Source organism: Gymnodraco acuticeps, unplaced genomic scaffold (genome assembly GCF_902827175.1).
Source record: "Gymnodraco acuticeps unplaced genomic scaffold, fGymAcu1.1, whole genome shotgun sequence".
Taxonomy (NCBI): Eukaryota; Metazoa; Chordata; class Actinopteri; order Perciformes; family Bathydraconidae; genus Gymnodraco; species Gymnodraco acuticeps.
Window position 1 is genome coordinate 944,120 of NW_022991973.1, and position 27,681 is coordinate 971,800.

General features: G+C 38.3%; 3 protein-coding genes across 12 annotated transcripts in view; 2 read left to right on the forward strand and 1 right to left on the reverse strand.

Moving 5' to 3' along the window:
• Positions 1–15,199, forward strand: part of LOC117536158 (ras/Rap GTPase-activating protein SynGAP-like) — a 59,230-nt gene extending 44,031 nt beyond the window's left edge. For 7 of the 9 annotated variants that reach the window (XM_034200908.1, XM_034200913.1, XM_034200916.1 and 4 more), the window contains 5 exons: positions 5,291–5,992; positions 6,129–6,290; positions 6,666–6,877; positions 8,635–8,707; positions 10,729–15,199. In XM_034200908.1, coding sequence (XP_034056799.1) covers positions 5,291–5,992; positions 6,129–6,290; positions 6,666–6,877; positions 8,635–8,707; positions 10,729–10,752 — 1,173 coding nt within the window. In that variant the 3' untranslated portion in view covers positions 10,753–15,199. Of the gene's footprint in view, positions 1–5,290; positions 5,993–6,128; positions 6,291–6,665; positions 6,878–8,634; positions 8,708–9,129; positions 9,160–10,728 lie in introns of those variants that run through there. The other 2 variants (XM_034200909.1, XM_034200912.1) reach the window with 2 other exon arrangements.
• A 1,718-nt stretch (positions 15,200–16,917) lies between these two features.
• Positions 16,918–19,568, reverse strand: LOC117536140 (relaxin-3 receptor 1-like). Its single transcript, XM_034200885.1, is given in 3 exon segments — positions 16,918–17,784; positions 17,786–18,343; positions 19,504–19,568. Coding segments are annotated over 2 exon segments (1,209 nt in total). The 5' UTR covers positions 18,212–18,343; positions 19,504–19,568; the 3' UTR covers positions 16,918–17,001.
• Positions 19,569–22,379: 2,811 nt separating this feature from the next.
• The window catches only part of LOC117536189 (zinc finger protein 516-like), a 16,875-nt gene continuing 11,573 nt past the window's right edge, over positions 22,380–27,681 (forward strand). The window contains exon 1 of one of the 2 annotated variants that reach the window (XM_034200961.1): positions 22,380–22,663. The gene's annotated coding sequence lies outside the window, so the exon portion shown is untranslated. Of the gene's footprint in view, positions 22,664–22,849; positions 22,991–27,681 lie in introns of those variants that run through there. The other variant, XM_034200962.1, reaches the window with a different exon arrangement.

The following is a 27,681-nucleotide window of genomic DNA, read 5'->3' on the forward strand; positions in this document are numbered from 1 at the left end:
AATCTTGGCGATCTTGTTAAAATTGTGAATGCAGAATTAAAAATACTATGTAACTGGTTTGAAGTTAATAAATTATCCCTTGATGTGGCCAAAACAAATGACATGTTATTCAATACAAAGTCTGAGAGTAGAAATGACTGCATTATACGGATTTGCAATACAGAGATAGAAAAAGTTGGTGCATGTACATTTTTAGGACTGCTTGTTGACGAAAAACTCAATTGGAAGCACCATATAAATTATGTACAGACTAAACTGTCAAAAACAATAGGTATTTTGTATCATACTAAGAACATTCTTGAAGAAAATATACTCTTTATAACAGTTTATTTCTCCCTTACCTTTAATACTGCTCCGAAATATGGGGAAACACGTACTCAACAAATCTACAAAAAATAATAACATCCCAAAAAAAAGTATTACGAATAGTCTGTGGTGTTGGTAAATATGAACACACAACTCCCATATTTAAAAAAACTCAATCTATTAAAAATTTGTTGAGATAGTACAGCTTAAAACAGTACTGATTATGCACAACATTTTCCATAACAAAATGCCTAATAACATTCAAAACCAGTTCCAAACCACAGCGTGAACATATGAATGTAAAAAAGGTCACTTGAAAATAAGTGTTCACAATGTTTATATGCAATTATGCATATATTATTATTATTATTCATTTGCCAAGTGCATTAATTTCCAAAAAAAGATAGTTGAAACTGCTATTGACATGTGCTATATCTAGTTTTCGTATATATATACATTTATTGTTTTCCTGCCCTAACTTTTATTTAATTTTTTCTCTTGTTTTCTTAATTTTTTTGTACTCCTTCATTTCTATACATTTTTGACGCAATAATGCCGCTGTATTAGGATGATGCACGGGAGGGCTACTTTCCACAAGCTATGCTTCAGCCCTCCCGCTTCTACTAATTTTGTTCATCTTTGTGTGTATGAATTAAACTTTTTTTGTTTTTCGGATGAATAAAAAAGCTTGGGGGCCCCCTAGTGGCCGCGGGGGCCCTATGCCCCCGCATAGTCCGCATATAGGAAGAAACGGCCCTGGTTTTCACTATAAGTACAACATATTTTTTGGACGGACACTATAATTTACAGTTTTTTACCATGTTCAATCTGAATTTTCTTTAAAATAAAATCATCTATATTGAATCTGACTTTTCTACATCCAACTCAAAGGTTTATCATTACTTTGAGAAAAAAGATTATTAATTTAACCCTTTTAGAAGGGAAGATATGGTAATTTGTTCTGGGAATGTCATTTTCGAGCCTGAAACCTGAAAAACAGGCTCGGGGTTTAACAGGTTAATGGTTTCACTCTTGCAGTTAGATCCTGCTTGTCTAGGAATTTGTACTGTGTTCAGAGTTGATTCACAATAAAGATGCAACGATGAGCCAAAAATATTTGGACGATCAATTCATCAGTAATTTTTCATGCAATATGGTAAAATGCTGTTTTCAGCCTCTCCAATATGTAGATTTACTCACTTTTTTATCGTAATAAACCAAAGCTCTTTGGGTATTGGACTGAAAAAAAACTTGGAAGATGTTTTACTCTTTTCTGACATTTATAACCAAACAATTAATCTAGAAAAAAAATCATAAATGGAGAGCAGATAAATCAATAATGAAAATCATTGTTGCACCCCCGAGTTTGAGGTTAAGGAACAAAATAAAACAGGAAATGCCCTCACAAGAGCAGTGCAATATGCAAATCTAACAGTGATTCATCCACTGCTTTTGATGGATGCTTGTAATTCTGCAGACAACAAACTGAAGCAGGATTTCTCACTGGTCTGAACTGGTGCTCGAGCAGGGTGCTCGACCAACACATCCTCACTCCCAGGTCTGCCTATGTTGACGTTATGTCAAGTCCCCTGTGTCGGCTTTTTCCAACGCAAGGCGGGGGGCCTTACCGTACATTTTCAACTTTCCGGGATGTCCATAGGCTTCTATATGGCTCCCTAAACGTATGTTGTAGACGACTTGAGATCGCGAGCGAATGCTACCCGCAGATCCATTCTCAACCTTTTTCTTACTCAATATCAAGCCACACTTATTGTTTTTACTTCTTTATTTTAATTGAATAATGTAGGACTTTTGTTGCCGTCAGTTAGGGGGACAGTAGGGGCTCAGAAAACTGAAATCTGTATTGTTTCATCGTTTTTTCCTTCTAATTTTGTATTCTTTTCTAAACCACACACTGTTTTTTACTCAACAATAACACACAATTATCCTTGTGTTTATTTGTTTGATTAATAAACACAAGTTGGAGTCCGTCAGGACCGAGGGTCGGAGCAGCTCATAGTAGTTGCTTTAGAGAATTTTACACCCGGAATTAAGTATTCTCTCCGCTTCGCTTGATAGTCCTCAAGCTCTGTGATTGGAGAGTGTGCTCCGAGGGTTACGCCGAGCGTCGAACAGCACTTGAAATGGGATGGAACCACGGCAGACTGTCCAAAACTGGATTTGAACGGGTCCACCCCGTCCCCCCTCCCCCACCCCGTCCCCAGAACTACACATGCTGGCTATTGTGTGTTTCGCAACATGTTCTCTATGGCACGTCTCTGCTGGGAGTTGTAGTTTTAAAAGACGTTTTCGTATTTCCCATAATAAGAAGTTGCCAGTATTAAACTGTGTACATCCCTGGAGGTTTAGGGGATAGGAAACACTCACATTTAAAACATATAATTAATAAATGGGTGAAAATTGCTTGTGCCCATAATGGGCAGCATTAATATATACCCACATGACAGCTAAGGTCAGAAGAGCTTTATTTAACAGCTGGTCTTATGTTTGTGACCCCTCCTGTTGTTAATTGATAAGCCTGAAACATGCACTTGTCAAAGTTCAGAGGCACATTTTGCAAATAAGGCAGTAGCCATCGATCATCTTAAGATAAGATATACTTTATTGATCCCAAGTTGGAAACATTTGCGTTACATCAGCATGTGTAACAGTTGTAAATATGCAGTGGTGTTTATTTGTAAATCATTTAGTATAATCACACAAATTCTGTGTTTTATATTTAATAATTCTGTGTTCTTTATTTATTGAATATTCAATACCTGACAAGGTCGGAGATGAACAACTTGGGTCACAGGTTCCTCAACAGTGCATTACAAGACATCTATCAATATGTGTGTACCTCCACCATTAAACTGTCGTATTCTGCACATTGCTATCGACCTATATTAACGTCAACATAGGCCTACCTGGGAGTGAGGATGTGTTGGCTCGACACCAATCATGCTGTGTGTCTTGTTTCAACAGGCTGGAAAACTAGCTGTCATAATTGTTGATACTACACATATCATTATATTATACATACTTCAACCCTCTGTGTACTGCATATACGACTCTTGAGAGTATAGCCTTGCTAGTATAAACTGACTTACTTTTGTTGAGCTTTTTTGTACATTCATGCATTTACAATTTGTACAATTACTGTCAACGTTTTTCTTTAAAACACATTAGTGCCCACATTATGAACTTTAATTAAACTGTCACTTGTTTGATAAAGTTTAGTTAGGATAATTGTGGTTTTGGAACAGCCTTTTGGTTAATCTAAGGCAGCTTCTTTAACCTTTGATGATGAACTCGGTGTCTGCTGATCTATATCACACTGGTTTACGACAGCATCTCTGTGTTTAATGATACAGTCATGTAGTCTCAAGCTATTTCTGTCCTGCTGTGTGGGCCTTAATGGAACAAACATCACAAGCCTCCTTTTTATTAATACAGATGGCGTGTCAGAACAGGGCATTATCTATCCGTCTATCCATCTCTACCTGACTCTATACTGCAAGCTACGGCAAGCTACATGTGTATTCATACATTCTGCTGTTTGTTCATTAAGCACTAAATCATTTAGAGGGATGACACATTTCTGACAGTCCAGACCTCTAAGATCCACTGGGACAGGTCTGTTTGTGTCCACAGAATCATAACAAAAAAACATCAGCATTCAGTTTTTTTGCAACACATACAGTATCTGCAACAAACCCAGGAAACCTGATGTCTGCTCCAATTCCAATGGTGTTTACTGAAGGCTTAACATGTTTCCATTTGCCACTAAATTACAATTGTATTTCCTTTATATCTTGCCCTTTCACCACAAACAGAGATGGCAAAAGTACACACATCCTTTACTCAAGTAGAAGTACGGATACTCGTGTTTAAAAAGTACAGATACTCGTGTTTAAAAATACTCTAAACTTCTTTACTCAAGTAAAAGTAAAAAAGTATGGGCTTCGAAATGTACTTAAGTAAAAGTATCCATAACTACCAGCTGTTTCATAGAGTAACTGGTAACTGTACCTCACTTTATATTAATAGAACATTAAAGATCTTCTATATCAAGTTGTAATTATGTCATTGTTAGCTAATGAATGTTTCAACACTTGAACAACAACCATTTAGAACAAGCAAAGAAAAAGTGGGGATATAAACGCCTACATTGTAGATTCTAGGGCGGCTACCTCTTCCTTGGAAACAACACAACAATTATTATAGTAATGCTTTAAAAAAACTGAATTGAAGTGAGTTATATGGTGAACTTTATTTAAAATTGTGGGATCAATTAATGAACAACCCAACTAAATAATCGTGTTTGTCTGTGTATTTGTTTGTGTCTGTGTGTGTCTGTTTGTGTGTGTGCAGAATGATAGAAGTGGAAATGAAACCAGGAAATGATGGATACACGGATTGTGTTAAAATCAATATGCACAATGACTAAATAATAATGATCACGCCACCAAACGCAGATTAAAACTAAAGTTACGAGCCTGTTTCGAAAATGTAAGAAGTAGAAAGTACAGTTATTTGTGTTAAGAATGTAAGAAGTAAAAGTAAAAAGTCGTTGAGTAAAGTACTTGAGCACAGTAACATTTTTTTTTAAGTGTACAATATTCAACAGTTTTATAATCTAACTTACCATTCTTACCAAAAGCTGAAAGGTCTACCTGTTCTTTTTGTCCACCTATTGAAGTCGCTGAGTGTAAAAAAATGTTTGTACTTTTAAATGATTCAGATCATTTCTTTGTTTGAAGGATGAATAGCCAGTTAAAGGTCTGCAGTGAATGTGTTTGTTGTCCGTGGTTCAAAACAAAAGGGCGGCAATGTGTTCTGCTGTTTGGCTTTGTGTCTTTTTGGATTTAACCACCTGGGCGCTGTAAAGTTGGATATTTTCATGCTCTACACAAAATGAACTTCAGTACACATTTGATTCATTTTCCTTTCTTTTGTCTATTTCCTCATTCTCTGCTCTCAGGAGTCTCTCCAGCAGCAGCATATGATGGGTGCCGCATCTCAGACCCCCACAGGGACAGGCACCCCCGCCTCCCTGGCCACACCACCCACCACAGTTCACCCTGTCCGCCAGTCATCCATGGCTCCGCCACAACACCTCAAGTCACAGCGGTCAATCAACATTCCAGTCACCGCCACACCTCCAAAAGTTCGCCCGCAGAGCAGGAACCTCCTCCTCGACTCTTCGGAGGGCAACTTCACCGGCAGTGGGCCAAAATTGCGCCATCCACGGCAGCAACATCAGCAGCAAAATGAGCATCAACAGCAGCTACATCAACAGCAGCAACTTCAGCAGCAACTTCAACAGCAACTTCAACAGCAACAACTACAACAGCAGCAACTACAACAGCAGCAACTTAAACAACAACAACAACAACAACAACAACAACAACAACAGCAGCAGCAGCAGCAGCAGCAGCAACAGCAGCAGCAGCAGCAACAGCAACAGCAGCAACAGCAGCAACAGCAACAGGAATCACAGCTGTCGTTGACTGACAGTCCTGCTCCCGGACTCCCTTACCAGAATAGCTCTGCCAAAGAGAACCAGGTCCCGCAGGCAGCGGCAGAGGAGTCAACAGACACTCCCACAAAAAACACCAAGAAGTCTCAACAAACACAATTGCAGCCGCCACAGCCGCATCTGCTCAAACCAGGCAATAAACAGGTCAATCTCACTACAGTCTCCTAAGTTAGAGCTTGGCGGTTCTTACATTACATAGTTTGCCATTACATTGACATGTTTTTAATGTATTACTAAAATGAAGATCTGAAATAAAGCGTTTTATTGTTTTTTGTTTCAGGGTTCTCAGTCGACTTTGACCACCACGGGCCTCAATGAACGGACAGTGGCCTGGGTGTCCAACATGCCCCATCTCTCTGCTGACATTGAGAGCCTGCGGCCGGACCGTGAGGGTCAGCTGAAAGAGTACTCCAAGAGCATGGACGAGTCCCGACTAGAGAGGGTCAGCGCATTTGATTTATTACCAGCTCTTTTCTTTCTATTAATAGGTGACAGTCAATCTGTTCTGCCCTATACTAGTAAATATCAGAACTATGACAAAATCATACATGAATTACATAATGGTGGCTGTTTTCTGGGATAAACAACTCCCACTAACTTTCCTATTTTTAGAAACACATGTATCTGCATTTAAATGTGTGAATGCACACATTTAAGATGACTTTAGTCCCAATGCAGCTTTGTATAGTCTTACCCATTGAAGCTTATAAAGGAAGCTGCACAACAGACCAGTGTCTTTATTGATAAAATTACTCATCATTTAGGAATATTTCTGAAAACAGGTGGTGACACAGGTGCATTTTTGTTTTAATTTTAGGCAAAAGAGTATGAAGAAGAGATTTTTACCCTGAAAGAGCGTCTCAAGATGTCTCATCGCAAGCTTGAAGAATATGAGCAGAGACTCATGTCGCAGGAACAGCAGACAAGCAAGATCCTAATGCAGTACCAGAACCGCCTGGACAACAGTGAGCGGCGTCTAAAACAGCAGCAAGTGGAGAAGGACTCTCAAATCAAAGGCATCATCAACAGGTGATAAGGGTTCAGGTTGAACTACAGCTGGCAGAAGTATGGCTATGATGCAACTAAGGTTTCTCTATTGCAACACATTTGTCACACACGTTTCTACTTAGTAAGGAAATTAAAACAAGCTTTTCAGTAAGTCACTCAAAGTGCAGCAAGTTATTGATTGCAGCTTTACAAGCGCGGTTTGAATGCTACAACAAAATGTATCTACAGGGGAATGTATACAGTATGCAAAAAAAGGTTACAAGTGCTGAAGGGCTTAATTAATCTGGTTATTGGTAGAAATGTCTCCATTTAAAGAAATGTTTTAGTCTGCTGTACATACTGTGACAAATCTATCGGTGGTCAGTGAAGACAGAAATATCAAACGGCAATATGTCCTGAAATGTAAGTTATTTAGGAAATATAATTGTAGTACATGTTTTTTTCAGTTAAATGCAACTTGCATGATTGTTATTTACCAATTTGTATGGTCTTATTTGATTTATTTATTTGATTTATTTATTTCTTGCTTGGAAGATACTGCTCTCAAGTCTGTGCGTGAGTCAGGATTTAGCATAGCTTAGCATAAAGACTGGGAACAGGGGGGAAAAGCTCATACCTTAAAAACCAGACCAACTCATTTCCAATCAAAGAAGCTAGCAGTGCTCGCTCCAAAAGTTTCTAAATTTAGCGAGAACATTAGCAACAAACAGTTTTTTTTTTCTGACAATTGTGCGGGGGTGAATTTTCATAGAACTCCCCCGTTTTGATTAGCTAGCTGTCTGCTCTGCTGCTGCACATGGGCCTGTTTCACCTTCACCAATGATGCCCATTTTGGGATTAACGACCAAGATTTCGAAGTTGGGTTCTCTGCTGAAATGCCCATTGTACGAGCCGTCCTCTTTCAGCTTCACAATAGTCCATATTTTATAAAGTCAATGTTTTAAATACATAATTTGAATGCAGCATAATAATAATAATAAAATAATAATATTCGCATAACAGTAGTGGGTGGAGACACGCAGTAGACTTTCCATTTTTCTTTTACAGATTCTTCCAGAAATGTGCATACATTCCTGACCTAAAGACCCACTCAACATGCTCCATTGTACCAGTAGGCCTACTGTGTAGTCGGAAACCCTAGTACCTTTAACACACAGACATGAAAGTCGTATTGATGTTATCATTCAACTCTCAGAGAGAAATCTAAAAAGCAAATCTAAAAATATTTAGACATTGAAGGTTAGTTCAATAGCAATAACAATAGTACTTATACAATCATACCATTAATGCTCATGCCATTACATGTTACAGGTAACATATACCTTTTTAAGAGATTGGTTTTATTGACTGTAGCCATGTGTACTTCTACTTCTGACCCAATGAAATGCTTAGTGCATTACATTCAATTTATCTTTGTATAACTGGAGTATACAGAGCTCACATCTCATCTCATTTGGTTGAAAGTCTCCTCGAGTTGAATTAAACTTTTCCTCTGATTACAGACACAGCAGATAGGCGCACACTTAACTTTCCTACACACATCCATTTCAAGTTGTGTATCTGAACAGCTGAATTTGAACTTCCCAAAGTGTCCTGAAGGCAGCTCAGATTCAGCATCAGGAAGCTCTGAGGATAGCTGAACACACACAGAAAGATGTCAAGACCTTAATATCATCATATGGCCACGTAATCTTAGAGTAAATTTGAAGAACACCGGCTTCGTAACTTTATTTATTTATTGTCAACCGGTATGCTTGTGTCTATTTCCCTGTTGTCAGACTCATGGCTGTGGAAGATGAGCTGAGAGTGGGTGCCATTCCTGATATTAAGCCTCGAATCCTCACTGACCAGGTTTGTGCCTGTGTCTACATCTTTATCATCCCTATTTGCTAAGCCAGTCATGTCCTAAAACAGCTTGCATCATTCTTACATCACATTCAGCGCATTTGCCAAAGCCAGTGCAGGGGAAAAGTTTGCAGCTGTCATACACTTCAACTGTTCCCATCTCTCTAAAGTACGTTTATGTCACATCTGAAATACCATTTCACCAGTTCACTGTACATGCTTGAGCGGAGAGCAAAAATAAGGATGCTAAAATTCAAGAGCTGGATGCAGCTTAAAGTTATGTGCAGCGATTAATGTATTTCTGGGAAGGAATAGCAAGTCTTCAACACTTAAACTCAATAATCTTTCCACAACTACAAAAATATGACTCAGAAGCATTCATCACTAGAAATCCTTGACTGTGACTCACCAGCTGCGTCATTCTGCAGGGCTCAGCGTCGTGAATGCACCATGTGGATTGGATTGTGACGAAGGTGAAGTGTGTGTGTGTGTGTGTGTGTGTGTGTGTGTGTGTGTGTGTACTGAAATGACAATTTTAGCTGTCACTGAAATACACAGTCACCTTATTTCATGACTCAATTTCAAAACCAGATAGAAGTTGCCTCTTTAAAACTCAGACCAAATATAGAAGAGTTTCTTCACTGCTCTGAGATAATAGTTTTTGTGACTTTTCAAACAAAAAAGAGTGTGAAGAGAATGCGGTCCAAACATTGCAGCCCAATTTAGAGTGTTGTAAAGCAGGTTTGGTTTGCAAGCGGTTTTTTTGGCTCAAACTTGGGTCAAAGCTATCAAATCGAATTCATCAGAAGCTTTTGGTATCATACTCCAAGTGTTGAGAAATGCTATTCCTTCAGAGAGTGTGGCAGAGTCTGGATGAATGTGTGAATGTAAACAGTTCTTTCCCATAGACAAAAACTGAGGATTCAAATTTAAAGGAATATATCAACATTTCGGGAAATATGTCGAGAATGCTTCCTTGCCAAGACTTATTCTGCGTTATAAACAATTTGACACGAACCTGTTCATCATGCTACTTCAAAATGTACAAAGAAATGCCTCTGAAAGCTCGAGCCCTTACTTGTAAACTTCATCTACCCCAATTTCATAAAGAAAGAGATGTTTGATGTAGACACAGTGCACATTTTAAATAGTTAGCTATAAAATATAAGGCAATTTAAAGTGTGTTTGCCTGTATTTAATTCAAATAATGTGTCCAATGTTATTAGAAAATTGGTTATGGTAAACTATCTCTGAAAGATTTCTTCTCTGCAGTTATTTGAGCAGACTGCACTGCTGTGAGTTTAACATTGTGTACACTTGCCAACGAAACAGGTTAGTGTGGCGTCGTGCACTATATGAAAGCTGGAGGTTGAAAATTGGACATTTCAATTGGGGAAATCTTGGCTTAATATGAGAAGAGTGTCACCACTCTCATGTCTGAATGTTAAATGTGTAGCTTGAACTAGAACTCTGTTAGCTTAGCACTAAGACCGGAAACAAGTGAAAACAGCTAGCCTGGCTCTGACCAAAGATGCAAGTACTAACATGGAAAACAACAATTTTCTGTTTTTAAGTGGGTTATTTGTTGGACTATTTCTTGCTCAGGAGCAGTAACTTCTCCAGTCTCTGCTGGTTGCTCCCAGCCAAGAAATGCTCCAGAACACGACACCCTTTAAAATGGGAGAAAAAAAAATCACACTTCGGTTTTGGTATGGCTTAAACAAACAACTTATAATGTGTTAATAATTAGCTTTAAAGGTGCTGGTAAACAGATTTTGTTGCCTTTGAACAGCAAATAATAAATAAGCTAGCCGTTTTCCTGTTAGTAGCTATGCTAGGCTAAGCTACATATTGAATCTTACAGACATGAGTAGCATTTTGGAGAGTGCTCTTTTTATCTAACTCCAGGCAAGAAAGATAATAAATACACTTCTAAAAATGTTGAACTATTCCTTTAAACCTGCGTCTTTGTAAAGCTGTAAATGGAGATAAGTTGTTTCTTCATCTGTCTTCAATCTATCAACCAGGGTTATGGCCATCCAGGATCCTGACTGTCAATACCAAAGTGACCAGAGCTCATGATGGTCACTCAAGTGTAAGAAGACACATCCTACAGAAACCAATGAAGAGAAGCCCTGCAGTAGATCCCGCAGGACCACTGGAGGCTTCATCTCACAACGTTCTTAAAAAACTTTGCACATATTAAAACTTTGCCTGTACCAGAACTTGACAATCAGTTTAGCAAGAGGACCAACGTGTGCAGTGAGTCGTCTGCACATTTTTGACCGAAAGATAAGCCAATGCCACACCAATGGCAATACTGAACCTAATGAGTCTATTTATTTAAACCGGAGAGTGAGAAGAATTGTGCAAAAATCTGGGAATGAAGATGGATTTATGATTTTCCCCGCTACAAACAACACACTCACTTCTCACTTAAGTGGCTGCAGACAAAATGTAGAAAAGGCTTTTAGAAGCAGAATATCCCCTAATGGTGACGCCAGTTTCATCTATATTCCTTGGATACAGGGCCCAACAAAGACCTATATTACTATTTGATCTGATTAAATCATTTAGTAACATGTTCCCGCTGCAAAGGTGGTTATCATTATGAATTTCACACCCTTTTTGCATCCTTCATATTACAGCCATCCCATGTGAATAGATGCCAAACGAGACTTACAATCAATGAACTGCTTTAAATACAACCTAGACCTGCTGTTGGTTACATTTTCCTTCGGTACACAGTGTAAAGCCTGAACTCTCAGTGTATAGAAAAGGTATTTATTGAAGCTATTCAACTTTATAACATTGAAACATTTACATAAATAATCTGGCATTATAATGTGTTCTGTTCACTTTGTATTCATAATATTAATCATAATAACAAAATTATATATATGACATTTCAAAACAATGATACAAAGTGCTCAATTAAACACCTGATGTGAGGGAAGGACCATGTGAAAATGTAGGAAAATGTTTAATCCATGATCCAAGGGCCTTTGCATTATACTTTGTATGCAATGCAATGCCATAGACAGGCGTCCTTTATTTCTAAATGGAAGACTTGCCACTTACGGCATAGGGCTGGGTATTGTTTAATAAATGAGTACCCTTACAGTGATACTGATACCAATAGAGTACTTAATTTGATACCTTTTTTATACTTCATTAGATACACATCCTGTGAATGGAAACATTCAAAAAGTTCAAATTCAAAATTGATTGATGTGGTTTTTTTTTTTTAAATGTCATTTATATTCCCAGTTTTTTTATTTCATTATCACTCCCTATGCATTTCAGCATGCTTAACTGCCAGTGAAATACTTCACTGGACTTCAGCACCCCACAGACTGTACGGGTACTAGCTGCTGCGTGGCCGGCCAATCACAATTCATATTTAATTGAAGCCTTGTGGTGATTGGCTATTAGCGAATATACAAACACATTTTATTTTTTTCAAAAAAAGGATCAGATGCAGGGATCCTAAAAGGTGATAAGTACCGATACCCAGCCCTATTTCGTGATAATATAGTCACATTGTATGAATGTAGTTACAGCTGACAGCAACCCAATCACGTCAGGGCCCCAACCCTAAAGCTGTGGTGTGAACAATCCGATAATGTGCAATCAAACCTCGCGTTCACATGTTTTCCTTTATTCAGATAGGACATCCAGATTCAGATCGCAGGTTAATTACGTTTTAAATGGGGTCCGGATCGGTCAGCCTCAGCTGCTTTCATTATTTTTATAATCTTTAATTGAAGTGCAATACTATATCCCTGGAGTGCCCCCCCTCCTCCTTTTAGGGAACACAAAGTACACTTCATCTGTTTAACATCGTCTTTAAGGAAAGTGATGTCATGAGACACATCTAATGGATGATACTGACAGCTCCTCTTTAGTTGACAGCTCATAATGAATGTTTGTCTCATGGACCGTTGCATCTGAGAGACAGTATCTAAAGGGTTTAGACAGGGTCTAAAGCCTTAAACTAACCAAGCGTCAAAAGTAATAAATCAACTGAAAAATAGATCAAATCATGGCCTTCATTTCTGCCATTTTCACGATATATCTTTTTAGCCCTTTCATGATTTTGTTGAACAGCACTTTGTAACATTGGTTCGAAAAGTGCTGTAGAAATACATTTTTTTAAATTACTATGATTATAAACATTACGTGCAACTGGAAACAAATCATATTATAGCAAGTAGTGAATTACTCATATGTTGTGTTTAATGTTTCTAAAGCATTGGTGTGCAACAGTTCTGCATGTGCTTTTTAAATGCAAGGACGAGTAAGTCGATTTGTTGTCAGATATTATTCGAATGTACAAACAAACTTTGACATGGCTTTCTTATTGGAAGGCAACCTTTTTTTATCCAGCCTGCTAACTCTTCTGTTTTTTTCAGAAGAGGGTGGCATTCAGCCTTTTGCATTATACAACATGAAAGTACTGAGAGTAATGACATGAAAACAAAAAGCGACAGTGAAAACAGCAGAACAATAAAGAGTTTCCACGCAGGGATATGTAGTATATGTGCATAGGATTTGACTGCCTTACAGTCTGTGCCACAGGGCCCAAAATAACAATGCCAATACAAAAAAAACATGTACACTTTGTATATTAAATGTCCTTTTTTGTAGTCAGGTGATGAATTACTAAGCAGTGTGTTGGTTTACTCTGTATGTTCAGAATCATTTATATTATACATTCATGGATTGATATAATTTATCTTAACCTCTTGCCTTTAAAAATACATTTTCTTTCAAGATAAATAGCAAATTATACAAAGTTATATGTTTAGGTTACCAGAAATGTATAAAATAGCTTAATGTATATCTATTCTTATATGTAAAATGTATTCAAATCAAGGGTAGGCCTTCAGGCATGTTGAACTTGTGGTAAAAACAGATTATTATATTATAAACTCTTAATGCTGCAATCCAGAAACTACAGTGCTATGGTGTGACTGCGTTCATCGGATGAGAGCTAAATAATTTCCTAGCATAGCACATTTTTGTCCTGTGGAATAATAAGACACATTCTTAACGTATCTCGCCTATGTTTGGGTAACCAAATTAGCAGTGGTGCTTTCAACAATACTGGGTTGCAGTTTTAAGTAATCTTAAAAAAAAATGCATTTTATTTATTTGGCCTGCATTGCAATACAGTATGTTGAAATGTTATACTGCACTTCTGTTTGCATTGTATGAGAAGCTGCAATCATAATCTGAGAGATGTTTATAAACACATACAAATCTATAATATGCCCATGTATTCTTATCTTTGTGTTAGCTGCAGTGGTGTGCTACCTCTGAAATCGTTATACCACAATCTGAGAGGATGCTTTATTCCATGTGGCTAATAAACCTTAGTTAATTTAAGAGACAGTGCTAACAGAAAATGTTTTCTTTGCTGGTTGCTGGTTTATTTAGGATTTACTATGTATAATATTTGTCATCACAGGGCCATTTCTAAAGTTTGTCCTGTTTACTATTGTATTTAAGTGCCGTTACCATTACATTCATACACATTTCCTTCTAAAAAGAGGATGAGATTAATCGTGTTCCTGGTATTTGTCTGACTCTCAGGTGTTACAAGGAACAACAAATATTGCCAACAAGAACTTTTGATATGTAAAATGCCAAATGTACAAAAGTATTGAGACACAATCTTTGACAAGTGACCATTACATCAAAACACAATTCAAAAAAAGAACATGAAATAAGGGGTCTGTGCTGAGGTAACAATTCTGCTTTTATTTTGCTTTGTTCCCAGCCCACATCTCATCCATATAAATAGTTGATTTTACACCTTCCCTTGTATTATTTGTTACATAAAAAGGGAACACGAGGATGGTTTCTTGGCCCAAATGAAAAATGCGACAAATGCTCCAGTGTTATGAAACAGGAATATAATTGAAGTTACTGTCGAAGAAGTGCTTTATGTTTACACATGAGATTTTAGAGGATGTATGAACCTTTGTTGACCCAGAGGAAAATAACTGCCGCTCCGCTGAAGCTAAAGCAGGACCTAATTAATCAAATGAGATATCTTGTATATTTTGAATAAGGGTATTTAACAGCTAACATATTTATGTTTCTAAAATGGATGTATATCATTATGGAATATAACAAAGTATTTTTCTTGGCAGCTATTATTCTGCACAATTGATCTACTGTGTCACAAATATAGGTGGTGGGGTTTCTGACTTGAATTGGGCCTACTGGATGTAATTTCATTTATTTGACATTTCTTTTTAAATAAGCCATGCCCCATGGATAAGCCATACCCTCCAGCCCCCTGATGTTGTATGGTGGATGTTTAATGTTGGTAGTTTTATTTATGATGGTAGTTATGTAGGTATGATTGCGCTTGTAATTATTATTAGTGTAAGTATATTTGATTGATATGATTTGTTTGAACAAAGGGAATGTATTCATTTCAGGTGATTTTTCCGAGTGATTTAAATAAACTAATAAATCCCGAAACTAAAGACCTTTCATTTTGAGCACCCTTGAATGCAAGGATGGTTACATTACTGTTTATCAGGGTCGCAATCATCTGTAATAACTCTAGAATACTAGAGTATGCAAATAGTCCTATACGGGTTCTCAAAAGTTTGATGACTGACTGCCATATTAAGCTAGGCAGTGTTTGATTGGTCTCACAGGAAATGATGCCACTCGTAGTCATGCAACCAGAAGCTACAAGCAGTCATTCCTAACCTGACAGACGCAGTACCAAAGTAATGTAACAATGTGAGCTGATAGAAAGAGAAAGTATTGAAATGGGCCTGAAGAGGAAAAGTCACATTCACAAACTTTTAATGACTTTGAATGGCATATGACATTTTATGCCATAATATATTATTATATATTTTGTAATTATTATACCATGACGTTTTTTGGACAAACTATACTATGACATTTTTAATAGGACTTTTCATGCCAAAATAAAGTTAAAAAAAAAAAGTCATACAAGAAAAGTCAGTTAAGTGTTGCATGAAGTCACCAACTTTTTTGTGTGTAAACAGTGTCACAGCTCTCTGACAATCAGATGTATTTGTCTTTTTAATACATTACATGTCATTTGTTAGACGCTTTTATCCAAAGCGACTTACAGTACTGTGGACAATCCCCACAGTAGCAATTTGGGGTGAAGTGTCTCGCCCAGGGACACAACGACATGCTGACTGCAGTGGGACTCGAACTTGCAACCCCTGATTCGAAGTCCAGCACTCTGTCCACTGAGCCACAGCCGCCATAATATTTGATATGACATAAAATAAATTATACAAAAGTAATAGCACGGTATGCAATGAAAAGAGTCATACATACATCACTGCATAGTATGCCATAAAATGATATTGCAGGTACTGGCAGACAGGAAGACAGACCAACATGGTAATATGTGTTAGTGTAAGCTTCTCTCAGTTTTAAAGTTGAGAAACACCACCATCTTGTGGTCTACGTGGATCACAAATGGCAGCATTAGCAGCAGTTGAGGATGCTGCCATAATATTGGATTATATATATATTCAAATGTAGAGTGATACAATAAGCTTTTATGTACAAAATAAAAGTGCAACATTTTAAAACAATTTAAGCATTTATTTAGATATTTTAAGTATTTAATCTGTTACAACTAAATGCCTGATAGTGTGTTATTTTACCCTTGCAAAACACTTTACCACAACAGCATTGAAATCCATGTGCTTGAAATAATTGTACATACAGTATAATATAGAAGCTTTACTGCCGTTAAAATAAGGATAATTGTTGTTGTCTTTTAGTTATGAAAAGTTAAGTTTGGAAACTTTTAATTTAATTTAACAATTTCTACTGGAATAATTGAAACAAAATGTGTTCAAACCTGGACAACACAAGCACAATCCAGACATACAGTGCAGCAATATTAACTAGTGGTAGACATTTGTACATGAGGTTTATTTTTAATACAACACTGAGAAGAAGATGGACGAGAAAATGAATAGAACGGACATATTTAACAACACATTTCTAGTGAATTTTTTTTTGTTTGTTTAAACAATTTCCCCCAAACAAGACTCAAGTGGTACGGTATTTTCAGACAGATAACACCGTAGAACACAAGAGCCACAAGAGCTACGGTGAGTTTATGAAGCAGCTTAATCACAACAAACCAGAAATATATATATACTTACGTACTATACATCCTCACAGGAAAACACAGGTCCTTCTGAAGCACCTTAAGAAAAACACCCTATGTTTGTTACTTTAAACTAAAGGCGAGAATAATTGTATCATTGTGTTTACATGGTGGACACCACTGTTGGCAGTGCCGTCAGAGGGGCGTAACTCTTTGAGTTGGTCACAATTGTCTCACTGTACATGTTATTGAGAGGGATGGCCAGCTGCCCAGTTTGATCCGACCCCTCCTCAGAATTAATGCCATAGGGCACCTTGGACATGATAGCAAGGCTCAACTTGAACAGCACGTTATTGAGAGCCACGCGGTACTCCTTCCTCACCAGACAGTAGATGACAGGGTTAAGGCAGCTGCTGGTGAAAGCCAAGCAGTTGGCCAGGGGGAAAAAGTACGTTTGAGCCAAGTAGAATGAAGGGCTGATATCAACGATGTCAAGCTGGATCAAGGCACCCCAAAGTGTGAGGAGGTTGTAGGGTAACCAGCAGGCGCAGAATGAGAGCACCACCACTGCCACAGACTTGGAAATATCAGCCTTTCGCCGAGAGTTGCTGCCCTTCAGGTTATGCCGACAGAGGAAGCGCAGCAGGAGCAGGTATGAAGTGATGATAATGGCATAGGGCAGCAGAAATCCCAGCACTAGTCTCAGAAGCTGGTTGATCCCAAGCCAGGCTGTACCATCAGGGAACCGGAGTAGGCATGTTGTGTCGTTGCCCACACTTCTTACTTCTGCAAACAAACCTCGGGGCATCGCTGCTATGAGTGCTCCAGCCCAGATAAACACTGTGGCCACCCGAGAAGTGCAAGACCTACTGCACAGGGAGGCGCTGGGCCTCAGAGCAGTAGCCACAAAGCAGTACCGGGTCAAACTCATTGCTGTGAGGAAAAAAACAGCTCGCAAAGGCATTGAGTGCAGTGAGTAAGGACACAGCCTTGCATGTGGCCAGGCCAAAGGGCCAGCTGTAGTCCATTGCAATGTCTATGGCCCAAAAAGGCAAGACCATGGAGAAGAGGAGTTGGGCCAAAGCTAGGTTGAACACAAAGAAGTTGATGATGCCTGTGGTGATGGTGTGAGTCGAGTACAGCAGGAACATCACAAGCAGGTTCCCCAAAACTCCTGCTGTAGCCACAACAAAGTAAACCACAGAGATGAATATCCGTCCCCAGGGGGATCCATCATCATCAAAACCCTCCAGCCCAAAGTTGAGGCTCGTGTTGTGAAAAAACAGGTGGGAATTATTACAGTAAAGGCCTCCAATGCAACCATTCAGGATACTGTTGAAAACATCAAGTCTCTTTGAGTCACTGCTTGACATTTTGCTTTCTTAAAAATAAAATCCTGTTGATGGTTTAACTGCTTTTATTTGCAATGTTTATCCTTCTTCTGCAGTACTGAACTAAATATGTAAGTTCTGGTTGTCTGTTTATTAGCAGGCGGTCATCAATCCCTGCAAGGAAAGAGGAAATGATTATTGCATAATAGGCGCTGCAGTTCATGAGCAAATAAGTACATTAGCCTTGTCAGATAAACAAATTACACTTAAGTGTTACCCACAGAGTTAGATAATTTGATTTAGACCTCGAAGAATCAAACTTCTCTGAGAGGAAACATGGGTAAAAAGATAAGGTGATTTAACTAATTGACCCTTTGAAGTTGAAAAGCCAGTCAACTCTCCTGCAGTCTATTTTTATCATGCAATAATATCTATATAGTCTATACGCTTTAACTATATCTAAGTGTGTGACTATTTATTCAAAGTATTCACAAAAACAAACAGTATACATGTTGGATTTGCAGACATTAGATGCTTGTAGATTCAAGCATTATATATATATATATATATATATAATGCTTGAATCTACCAGGGAAATGGCACGTTATCTCTCCTTTAGCAAAATAACTTGTTGAAATAAGAGTTTTAGTTGTAATGTGTAAAATCTAAAAACCCATTTGCCCTTGCACTTTATCTAAAAAATGTAAATGTGAAATTAAGGATATTCACAATCCAGTGTAATCTTAATATTTAGAGAATACATACTTAGATGAAGATATTTTTTACTCCTTTAATACTAACATTTTACACGATGGTTTTTTATTCATATCTCTGTAGATGACGAAAGTCAGCCAGTCTTTAAGTACATTTAAAAGTTTGTATTTTTTAACCCAAAACAGAATTTGAATTTTTAACTGTGTGACTGTATTGAACAAAAATATTGGTTATTAGCAAAAGGCAAGGAAAATATCAAAGTTACTGCTTCAGATTTGGATTCAAAAGTAATTAATTTAACACTAACATTCTCACATCTGAACCGTTTTTGTCATCAAAATGTGCAATAATCACTTGGAAACAACCAGATCTGAGGCATTTGCCACATACAGTTATACTAATTAAATGTTCCACTAACAGTGTAATAATCAACCAACTAAACTATTTAAAGTTACAGAGAGATAGCAGATGTGATGTGTTCTCTTTTTGAATAACTTCCTTCAGACATAAAACTGTAAACTAAGTATAGTGATTGTAAGCAACTTTAAGGTAAATATTCACATTAGCTGTCACATTTCTGCACATTTATTCTAAGCTAAATGGATAAAAACAAATCTTACCTGGAGGTAATAAGGAGGTAAATCTTCGGGCTGCAACAGCTCTTCTGCCCAACATGGGATTATCATGAGGGTGGAAAACAACAACAATGTGGAAGACACCCACCCTGAATTCAGGCTCCACCCAATCATATTTCCTCTCTGCATATTCAGACCAGATGTCACATGCAACAGAAACACTAAAACAACAGAGATATAGCAAATACAAATAAAAATAGTTTTCTTAAATTGACTGGATTCCGACTTGTTTTCCATTCCCTCTCCACATTATATCTACTAATTTGTACAATAAAAACAAGTGATAAAATGTTCTTTATGATTTGTGTTAAAGGAAACAAAAAATCAACAATTTGTTTTTTTAATAACAGTTGTCTAGACATAAGCTGAAATTCTAGATATCACTGTCATCACTCTTAAATGCATCATGCAATTGAGAATACAGTTAGAAAGCAATTGTGCAACATTTGTCGGCACTCTAACCTTTAATTGTAACTACAGCCACAGTATAATTCAAATGGCCATATCACATGAGAAAAGAAAATATCACCTGGAAAAAGGCCTAACATTATTCTCTCTGTGTGCTGCGCTTTGTTAAACGTTGTCCCTACTTCCTTCTTCCTTACTGGAGCTCATACCTGCTGTGTTATGCAGCAGAAAATGTAGTGTTACTGTCGGTTGGTTTTGATGTTTGATTTGAGTTGGTTATAAAGCCCTTTGTAACATTGTGTTTTGAAAAGTGTCACGTGACAAAATTAATAAGTAAGCCAATTGGGTGCTTGTTTGTTTGCTTTGTGGCTGCATGTAACAATATGCTTATCATAAAAAGGCACTTCGACCTTACAAGCAGGTGAAAGTTCTGACAGGACTTTGACAGAAAATAAAAATGTATCAAAGTCTGTTATTTTTCTATTTATATCTGGGGCGTTGCTTCATGATTAGATTGAGAAGCAGAGATGATTCTTCATTATAAATCGTTGATAGTGGAAAGAACATCAGCTGCAAATGACTAAATGAGATTAGTTTGGAATAGGCGGAAGAGTGGAGAAGTTGATTAATGCTGGTCTGTCGAAACTGAGCCATCTTAATACACTAGCTGAACAAAACATGCTTTGTTCATGATTTCATTGGCAACAGTGTGATACAGAAACAAATCATTAATTACATCAAAAATATGTTCCTCTGTTGCGCAGATGTTTTGATCGGACAAAGATCTTTGCATCTACTGCACAAACTGACTGATTAATTACTGCCTGATATCAACACAGATTTTTTTTCAGATTAAATAAATAAATAAAGAGATACAGATCTGTTAAATGTACTCTTTTGGCATCCACATTGTTCAGCTGTGTTCCGATACAGCATCAGCTTTTTGTTTGATGCTTGAAGAAATATGAATTTTCCTATTTAATTTTCAAGATATGTTTGTAAACACATATCCTCAACAATAACTGTGAATGACAACCAAACACTATTTCCCTGACAAAGAAAAGCAAAAAAATAAGCAAAAAGCCACCTTAAATGTAAAAAAATACACTACTAGACATGAACTATTCCAATTGGCACCCACATTGTGGGTCAGTGGTGTTAACAATTCCGGATGTATTTTTGCACAAGACAAAAACGTGGTGAGATGTATCTGTTCCAGGTCTATAAATGAGTTAGATAATGGAGATCATACTACACCGCATGCCAGATGAACGTACTGCAGTGATGAAGCTTTGTCGCCACCCTTTGTAAAAATGAGAATACAACACTTCACTGTGCCAAAAGCAGGAGGTCTGAACAAGCTTCTTTCAGTATGTTATATGCTTTCTCTGAAAGTGAGCCCTCTGGTGACAAACACATGACTAACAACAAGCAGCAGCATTTACTCTTGTAAAGAGAAGGTGCTAAGGGAAGAAAAACACATCATCCATAAAAAAGGACAACACAAAGCCTTTCTTTGAAAAGTATAGCAGAGCACGTTTCTAACAACAGGTGCATTTCTTTAGAAATCTATTACTTTATGACCTCACCCTTTTGATTTGAACACTTATTTCCCATTTGAAATCCTAAGGCTGAATGGTCAATGATCCTCAGATTGGACCTATACTGGATGCCCATTGCACATCAAGACACACACAAAATGGTTCTATGATTATCGAGAGGCCAACAAACAAGGTTATAGCTGTATTACTTTTGGTTCAACATGTATACATATGTAAATAAGTTGGTTTTGTTTTTTCCTGTGAAAAGTTAGGGGAATAAAATGTTTTTATTTTGTTATTGGTTATAAAGCATACTTTCCTTTACATTTCCCCTAGTGCTTATTTTTTTAAGCATATAATTCCCTCTACAGCAGAGCAACATAATACTCATAGTTGGCATGGTAATATGTAAGCAACGGAATAATGTACATTACTGGATTATAATTAGTGACATAATATGTTCACATCAAATGCTGCAGCTGCTAAAGGTAAACTTGGACCCCCTGTGGAAGAAGGGACTATCATAATACCATGTGATAGTGCTAAAACTGTGCTTTAACTTTAGCTGAACTTTTTTTCATAAATGTAATTTATTAAAATTGTAACTAAGTTACTAACACATATTCTGTTAATGAAAACACAAATGTTGAAATCTTTAACACTTTTTGTACCTCTGATCAAATAACTGGTACAATTGGTCAAGAACCGCCACTGGAAATATCACATAAGGTTTGAGTGAACTTTGTCCCCTTTATAAATGGCTGAGTGTTTAAAGAGGACCACCGATTAGAGGCCATTCACGTGTTAATATCCTCGAGTAAACCAACGTTGATCTAAAGATAAGTGTCCCGCGCGCGGGCACTACTGGTCACCTTTCAGCTCAGTGTCAGCGCGCGCACGCAGAGATCATTCGCGCGGCTTGTTATTAACGTTAATAACGTTATCTCTCGCGTCACTCGTGTCCCCATCGCAGCCGCCGCTGCGCAGGAGGAGGAGGACGGGAGGTCCAGGTGCACCGCTGCTGAGATTGAAAGACAGGGGAAGTTTTTTTAACCTAAAATAGATGAACCGTTAACTGACGACCTGATTTGTCGACAAGTGTTCATCCTCCAAACAAAGATCGCCATCGTTTGTTTGTTTTTGATCGGTGATGGGATTCTTGCAGGAGCGACCTGCCGCCTAACGTTAACCCTAAGGTAAGAAGCCTAACGACGGGTAACTAACTGAAGATAGTGGGGACAAACCGGGTGGGATGCTGGAGGGGCTCAGTCCGCTTGTGGGTGTTCTGTTTCGGAGAGTTTGTGTGGGCGAAAGTTAAGTACAACGGTTCGTGAGTGAGTCAGTAATATGGATGTCAGTTGTAGTAAAACACTCGGCCAAGTGTCCTCTGGGTCTCGTGCTGGAGCAGCTAGCGACAAGTCTCCCCCATCACCATTATCGGGCTATTATTACTATCTTTACTGCGGTTTGCCACAGCTGTGAACAGGCTAGCAGTGGACATTGTCAACGCACGCAAACTTGTGGTAAGTGAGTGCAAATGGGACAGACAACAAGGCTGCCATTGTACCAGATCAGCGGCGGATTAACGGAATTCCTTTTCTCTGCACTGTCTCAATGGCCTCCAGTCTCTCTTTCTCTCCCTCTCTTTGCCTGCTTCTGTGGAAATAATAACATCTTGATTTCGAGCTTCTTCCACCTCTGGCACTTGTTAGTAAGAGTAAAACACCTCTCGGCCAGCAGTCACTAAACCAGAGATATCCAATTGATGCATTGTGAAACATGTGGATGGGTCAGAGCTGGCCAGTAGATTGTTGTGGTTATTGTTGTCAGAGCTGGTAGATTAGGTGATAAGTAAACTAGAGAGCTGCAACTAACAGATATGTTCGTTATTACTTAGTGATTTAGCCTATATTAAAGTCTGAGAATAATGGGAATACCTGCCACAATTCCCCAGAGCCTTAGGTGCCATTTTTGTCTGACTAACAGTATGGAAAAAAGGCATTCATTTACAATGGCATAACAGAAAAAGGGTAATAATGCTTGCTTGATAAGTGTCTGCTAAAATGAACCAAATATTAATATTGTTGGGAGATTAGGTTTTTGTTAATCAAGTAATTGTTTCTTAGTATTCAGCAGTGCAAGGTGATGCCATTAGTCTTTAAACCCTGGATGTATGTAGTTAATGAGCTTGAGTGGGGTGAATATGTGTCAACTAGGTCTTCAGGGGGTTTGTCTGTCCTGCTGTTGTCTCATGACTGATCATCAATGTTAGCACTGAGGGATCCCCTCCCACAGGCAATTGGACATGTTAGAGGATGTAGCTCTTTTATGTTCTAGCACTGAAAGACAATAAACAAACACAGATTGTTCTATTTCTTACTCCTCCAGCCCTCCCACCCTTCTTCTATACACTTGCACATCATGCACAACATGCACCATCCCCGGCTCTCCCCCTTCCCCCCGTGTATGTGGCCAACCAACATGTGGGGAGGTAATCCCAGCTATTAGGGTAATCTCCTCAGCATGACGATCAATAGGGGAGGGTGTGCGACGACTACCAGACAAGAGTAGCAGGGGGACCAAATTTGTGGTAAAGAAAAATGATTTAATCATCTAGATTAGGTCAGGAGACTGGGGTCTGGTCAGGGGCTTGTTGCTGGGAGGGGGAGGGGTGCAGACAGGAAGATGTGAGGGGTAAACCCATCTCCACTTTGGGCAGCTCCCTTGTGTGACAATGGGATGAGACATTTTGTTCTCCTTAATCTGGAGTAAATGGAAACAACAAAAGGACAGCTTCTAATAGACAGTGCCAAACCCATTATGGGACTACAAGAGCAAACATTTGTACAAAACTACAACAAATATATTGCACAAGGACAGATTAGCCTATAGAAAACCCAAATCCCACTGCTTGGCTTTGTTAACAGCATTTATTACAACAACAAAAAAGGCCTCAAGGAATTGAGGAGATGACCGACCCCAATACATTACATGTTGGGTCTTTTAGCTCCTGTGTGGTACCTCAAGCAGAGGACATTGTAAAGAACCCCAGGAGATATGGCCAATCAAAACAGGTCAAAGTCATTATGCTGTTGTTCCTGAGAATGCAGTGTGAGGTTGTTAAAACACAGCATGTGCCGGTGGCTCACATCCCAAATCTCCTGTATACCAACTCCTTTTTTTCTCACCGTTTGAAAGAGTTAGCCATGCCAGTAAATAGCAGCACTTATCAACAAAATGTACATCATGATTTTTATCTTAAAATAGAAAGTTAAAAAGTAAAAGATGTGCATGTTGAGTACTTTATTTATAGTGTCTCAAGCAGTAAGAATAACAGTAAAGGATAACTGTCTTCACACAGTCTGCACAATATGTTATCCTGCTTCTAAAAATGGTGTGTGTGTGTGTGTGTGTGTGTGTGTGTGTGTGTGTGTGTGTGTGTGTGTGTGTGTGTGTGTGTGTGTGTGTGTGTGTGTGTACATTCTTGCTGAGTGTGCATCCTCTCTTCTGATGTTGTAACAGCAGAGCTTACAGATGGACCACATATTGGATTCAGTGCAATGTGAACATATGTTACCTGTCTCTCCCATGTTGTCTTTGTCTGTATGGGGTGTGTTGTTTAAGCTACCTGGCACAAGGGGAGTCAAACTTATTAAACAACCAAAGCTGACTTAACAGATGGGAATGTAAACACTCAAAAATATATATTTAAAACAACAAAAAGGGAATTACTTAAGTGCTGTATAATGCCATGAGAATAAATGTGTTTAATGACAGCCAAATTATTCTCAGTTTAGATATGTCAACTTGGGCAACAGAGATGTTTTTGTTCTACCTTGTGGCAAATAAGAAAATCATCAAATGAATGTCTAACGAAATAACAGGTTGTAAATGTGTTAACTCCTTCTGTACTACCACTACTATTGTTATTTCAAATACTTGGCTAATTGTTTTTATGAAGATCATTGTAGTCCAATTAGCCTCAAGTAATTTATCAGGTAAATTAAGGATTTCTGATTCTGTCATGGCGTTAGAACAATCCAGTGCAGCGTTCCTCTTTAAGTGTAGTATTGAAAGGATTTTTTAATGAATCAGAAAGCTTCCTGGATATAAAAAAAGGACTTGCCCTTTAAGTCTCCAGTGGAGGAACTGGAGTGCAAACACTGGCAAAATGTCCAGATGGAAGATGGGAGGGATGAGTAAGGCGTTCACAGATCCCTTCTGTTTGGCCCCATTGAGACAGAGGGAGACGAGATTGGATGGGTCTGAGGGAGTCAGGTTACTTATCGGCCCATTCTACTCCAAAGGAGCGGTGGTGTAAAAGATGCAATACCCCCTATGGGAAACCTAATCCAGACCCTGCTGCCAGCTGTCATTCTTTTGCTCAAGGGTAAATCGCAGGTATCGCCTTACCCTTCAATCCTTACCTTAATCATAGCAGGAAACAGGAAGTGACACACGTTGTTCTGTACTGCACCTCACATCTTTTATGTAATTTGAGAATCTTGATCTTAAAAAGATCTGCATATCACAAAAGAGCAAATCCCAGTCCATTTCAAAAGTGCCGTCTGCAGTAACGAGATTTTGCTGTTTTTATTTTAAAAACCTCCAGCCTATCGTTACGTTTTCGACTTTGACTGCCGAAATCATTGATGGATTATGTAAACACTCAAATCATGACCACAACATGTCTAATGTTTTGTAGTCCAAACAATATACTGAAACATTTAGAGAACATTTGCAGATGAATAGATAATACAAAGAATGATTTGGCGAAGCTTTATACATCATCAAAAATGTGTAAGAATTGACAAGTCTCTTCGTAAACCAAAATAAAGGGCATGACTCAAACTGAAGATGTCATCAGGGTGTTAATCTTTCATTTGCTCTACTGAGAATAAATCAAGTGTGTCTCATTGTCCTGTTCAAACCACAAGAGCACAATTGTTTATTACTCTAATCTTACTTTTCTCTAAAGAACATTGTGTTTCTATTTGAAGTTTTAGTTTTCTGTGTCAGGCTTTGGAGGAGGGCACTGTACCACAACGTCCTGTGAATTTAATCTGTGTTAATCTGTTATGTTTTCTTTTGCGTTGGCAGCATGATCTATACTTAAGTGCTTATTGAAATTAATTGCAGTGTTAATAACCAAACCTAACAGAGATATTAGACAGAACCAAGGATGAAAGAAGAAATGATCAAGTGAAAGATAGGAAGTGATAGAGAAACATAAAGGGAGACATTCAGAGCGAGTCTGAGCTGACCTTGCCATGATAATCTAATCCCTGTCGAGAGTGCTTTTTTTAGAGAGCAAGTTAATGCCAGCAGATTACACTCCAGTGTCTCCCACACTAGCCAATCCACACTGAAAAGAGAGTAGGCCCATAGTGGATTCTCATAGCAGATCAATTAACATCAATAATAGAAGCAGAAAATTAGAAGAGCCTTCCTAAAACGTCCCCAGAAATCTCTTCACCTTTTCCTCTCTGCTTTCAGTCGCATTGTTCAGTTTGATGTCTGCATTTGGGCCAGCGTGACATATCTAGTGTATTTTTTGAGAGTAACTATTCAAATGTCCACAACAGGTAAAATCTCTGCTCAGAGTCTCTCATGTCTTTGTCAGCCTCCTTCCCTGTGTGTGCTTAATAGCACTAAGGGGCATCCATGATAAAAGGCCACTCATTGAGCAGCTCATCTCATGCTATGAAGAGTAATCCCTGTATATGTTGTGTAACCGAGTGCTGAGTCGGACAAGGAGGGGGATGGGCACCGATGTGCGCAAGTTTGTCCGTGCTAGTGACTGTTGAGCTCATGGATATCTAATCTGTTAGGTACATTAGGCTGTTTGCACACACTAACGTGTTGATTCGGACAATTTACTCATTCGAGGAACAGTGTCGGTCTCGAATGTCTAAATGAATCGTTGGTACCAGGCTGTGCTGAGGATTATTTGCAAGTGTCAGTCAAATTGTATTGTGCTCATCACACTGTCAACATGTACAACACAGAACATTGTGTGTTAGATAAATCATGTTTATCCTGTGATGCCTTCACAGTGTGGTCATATATGTTATTTTTCTGAACCTAAAAAGAAGCTAGTTTGCATACAGACTTGAATTTTGAGCATGCTAACGTGTGGTTGACAGTTATTAAACATGTCATCTGCACCCGGGCATGTGTTTCGACTCCCCTACATCTGGAAGGAGACATATTC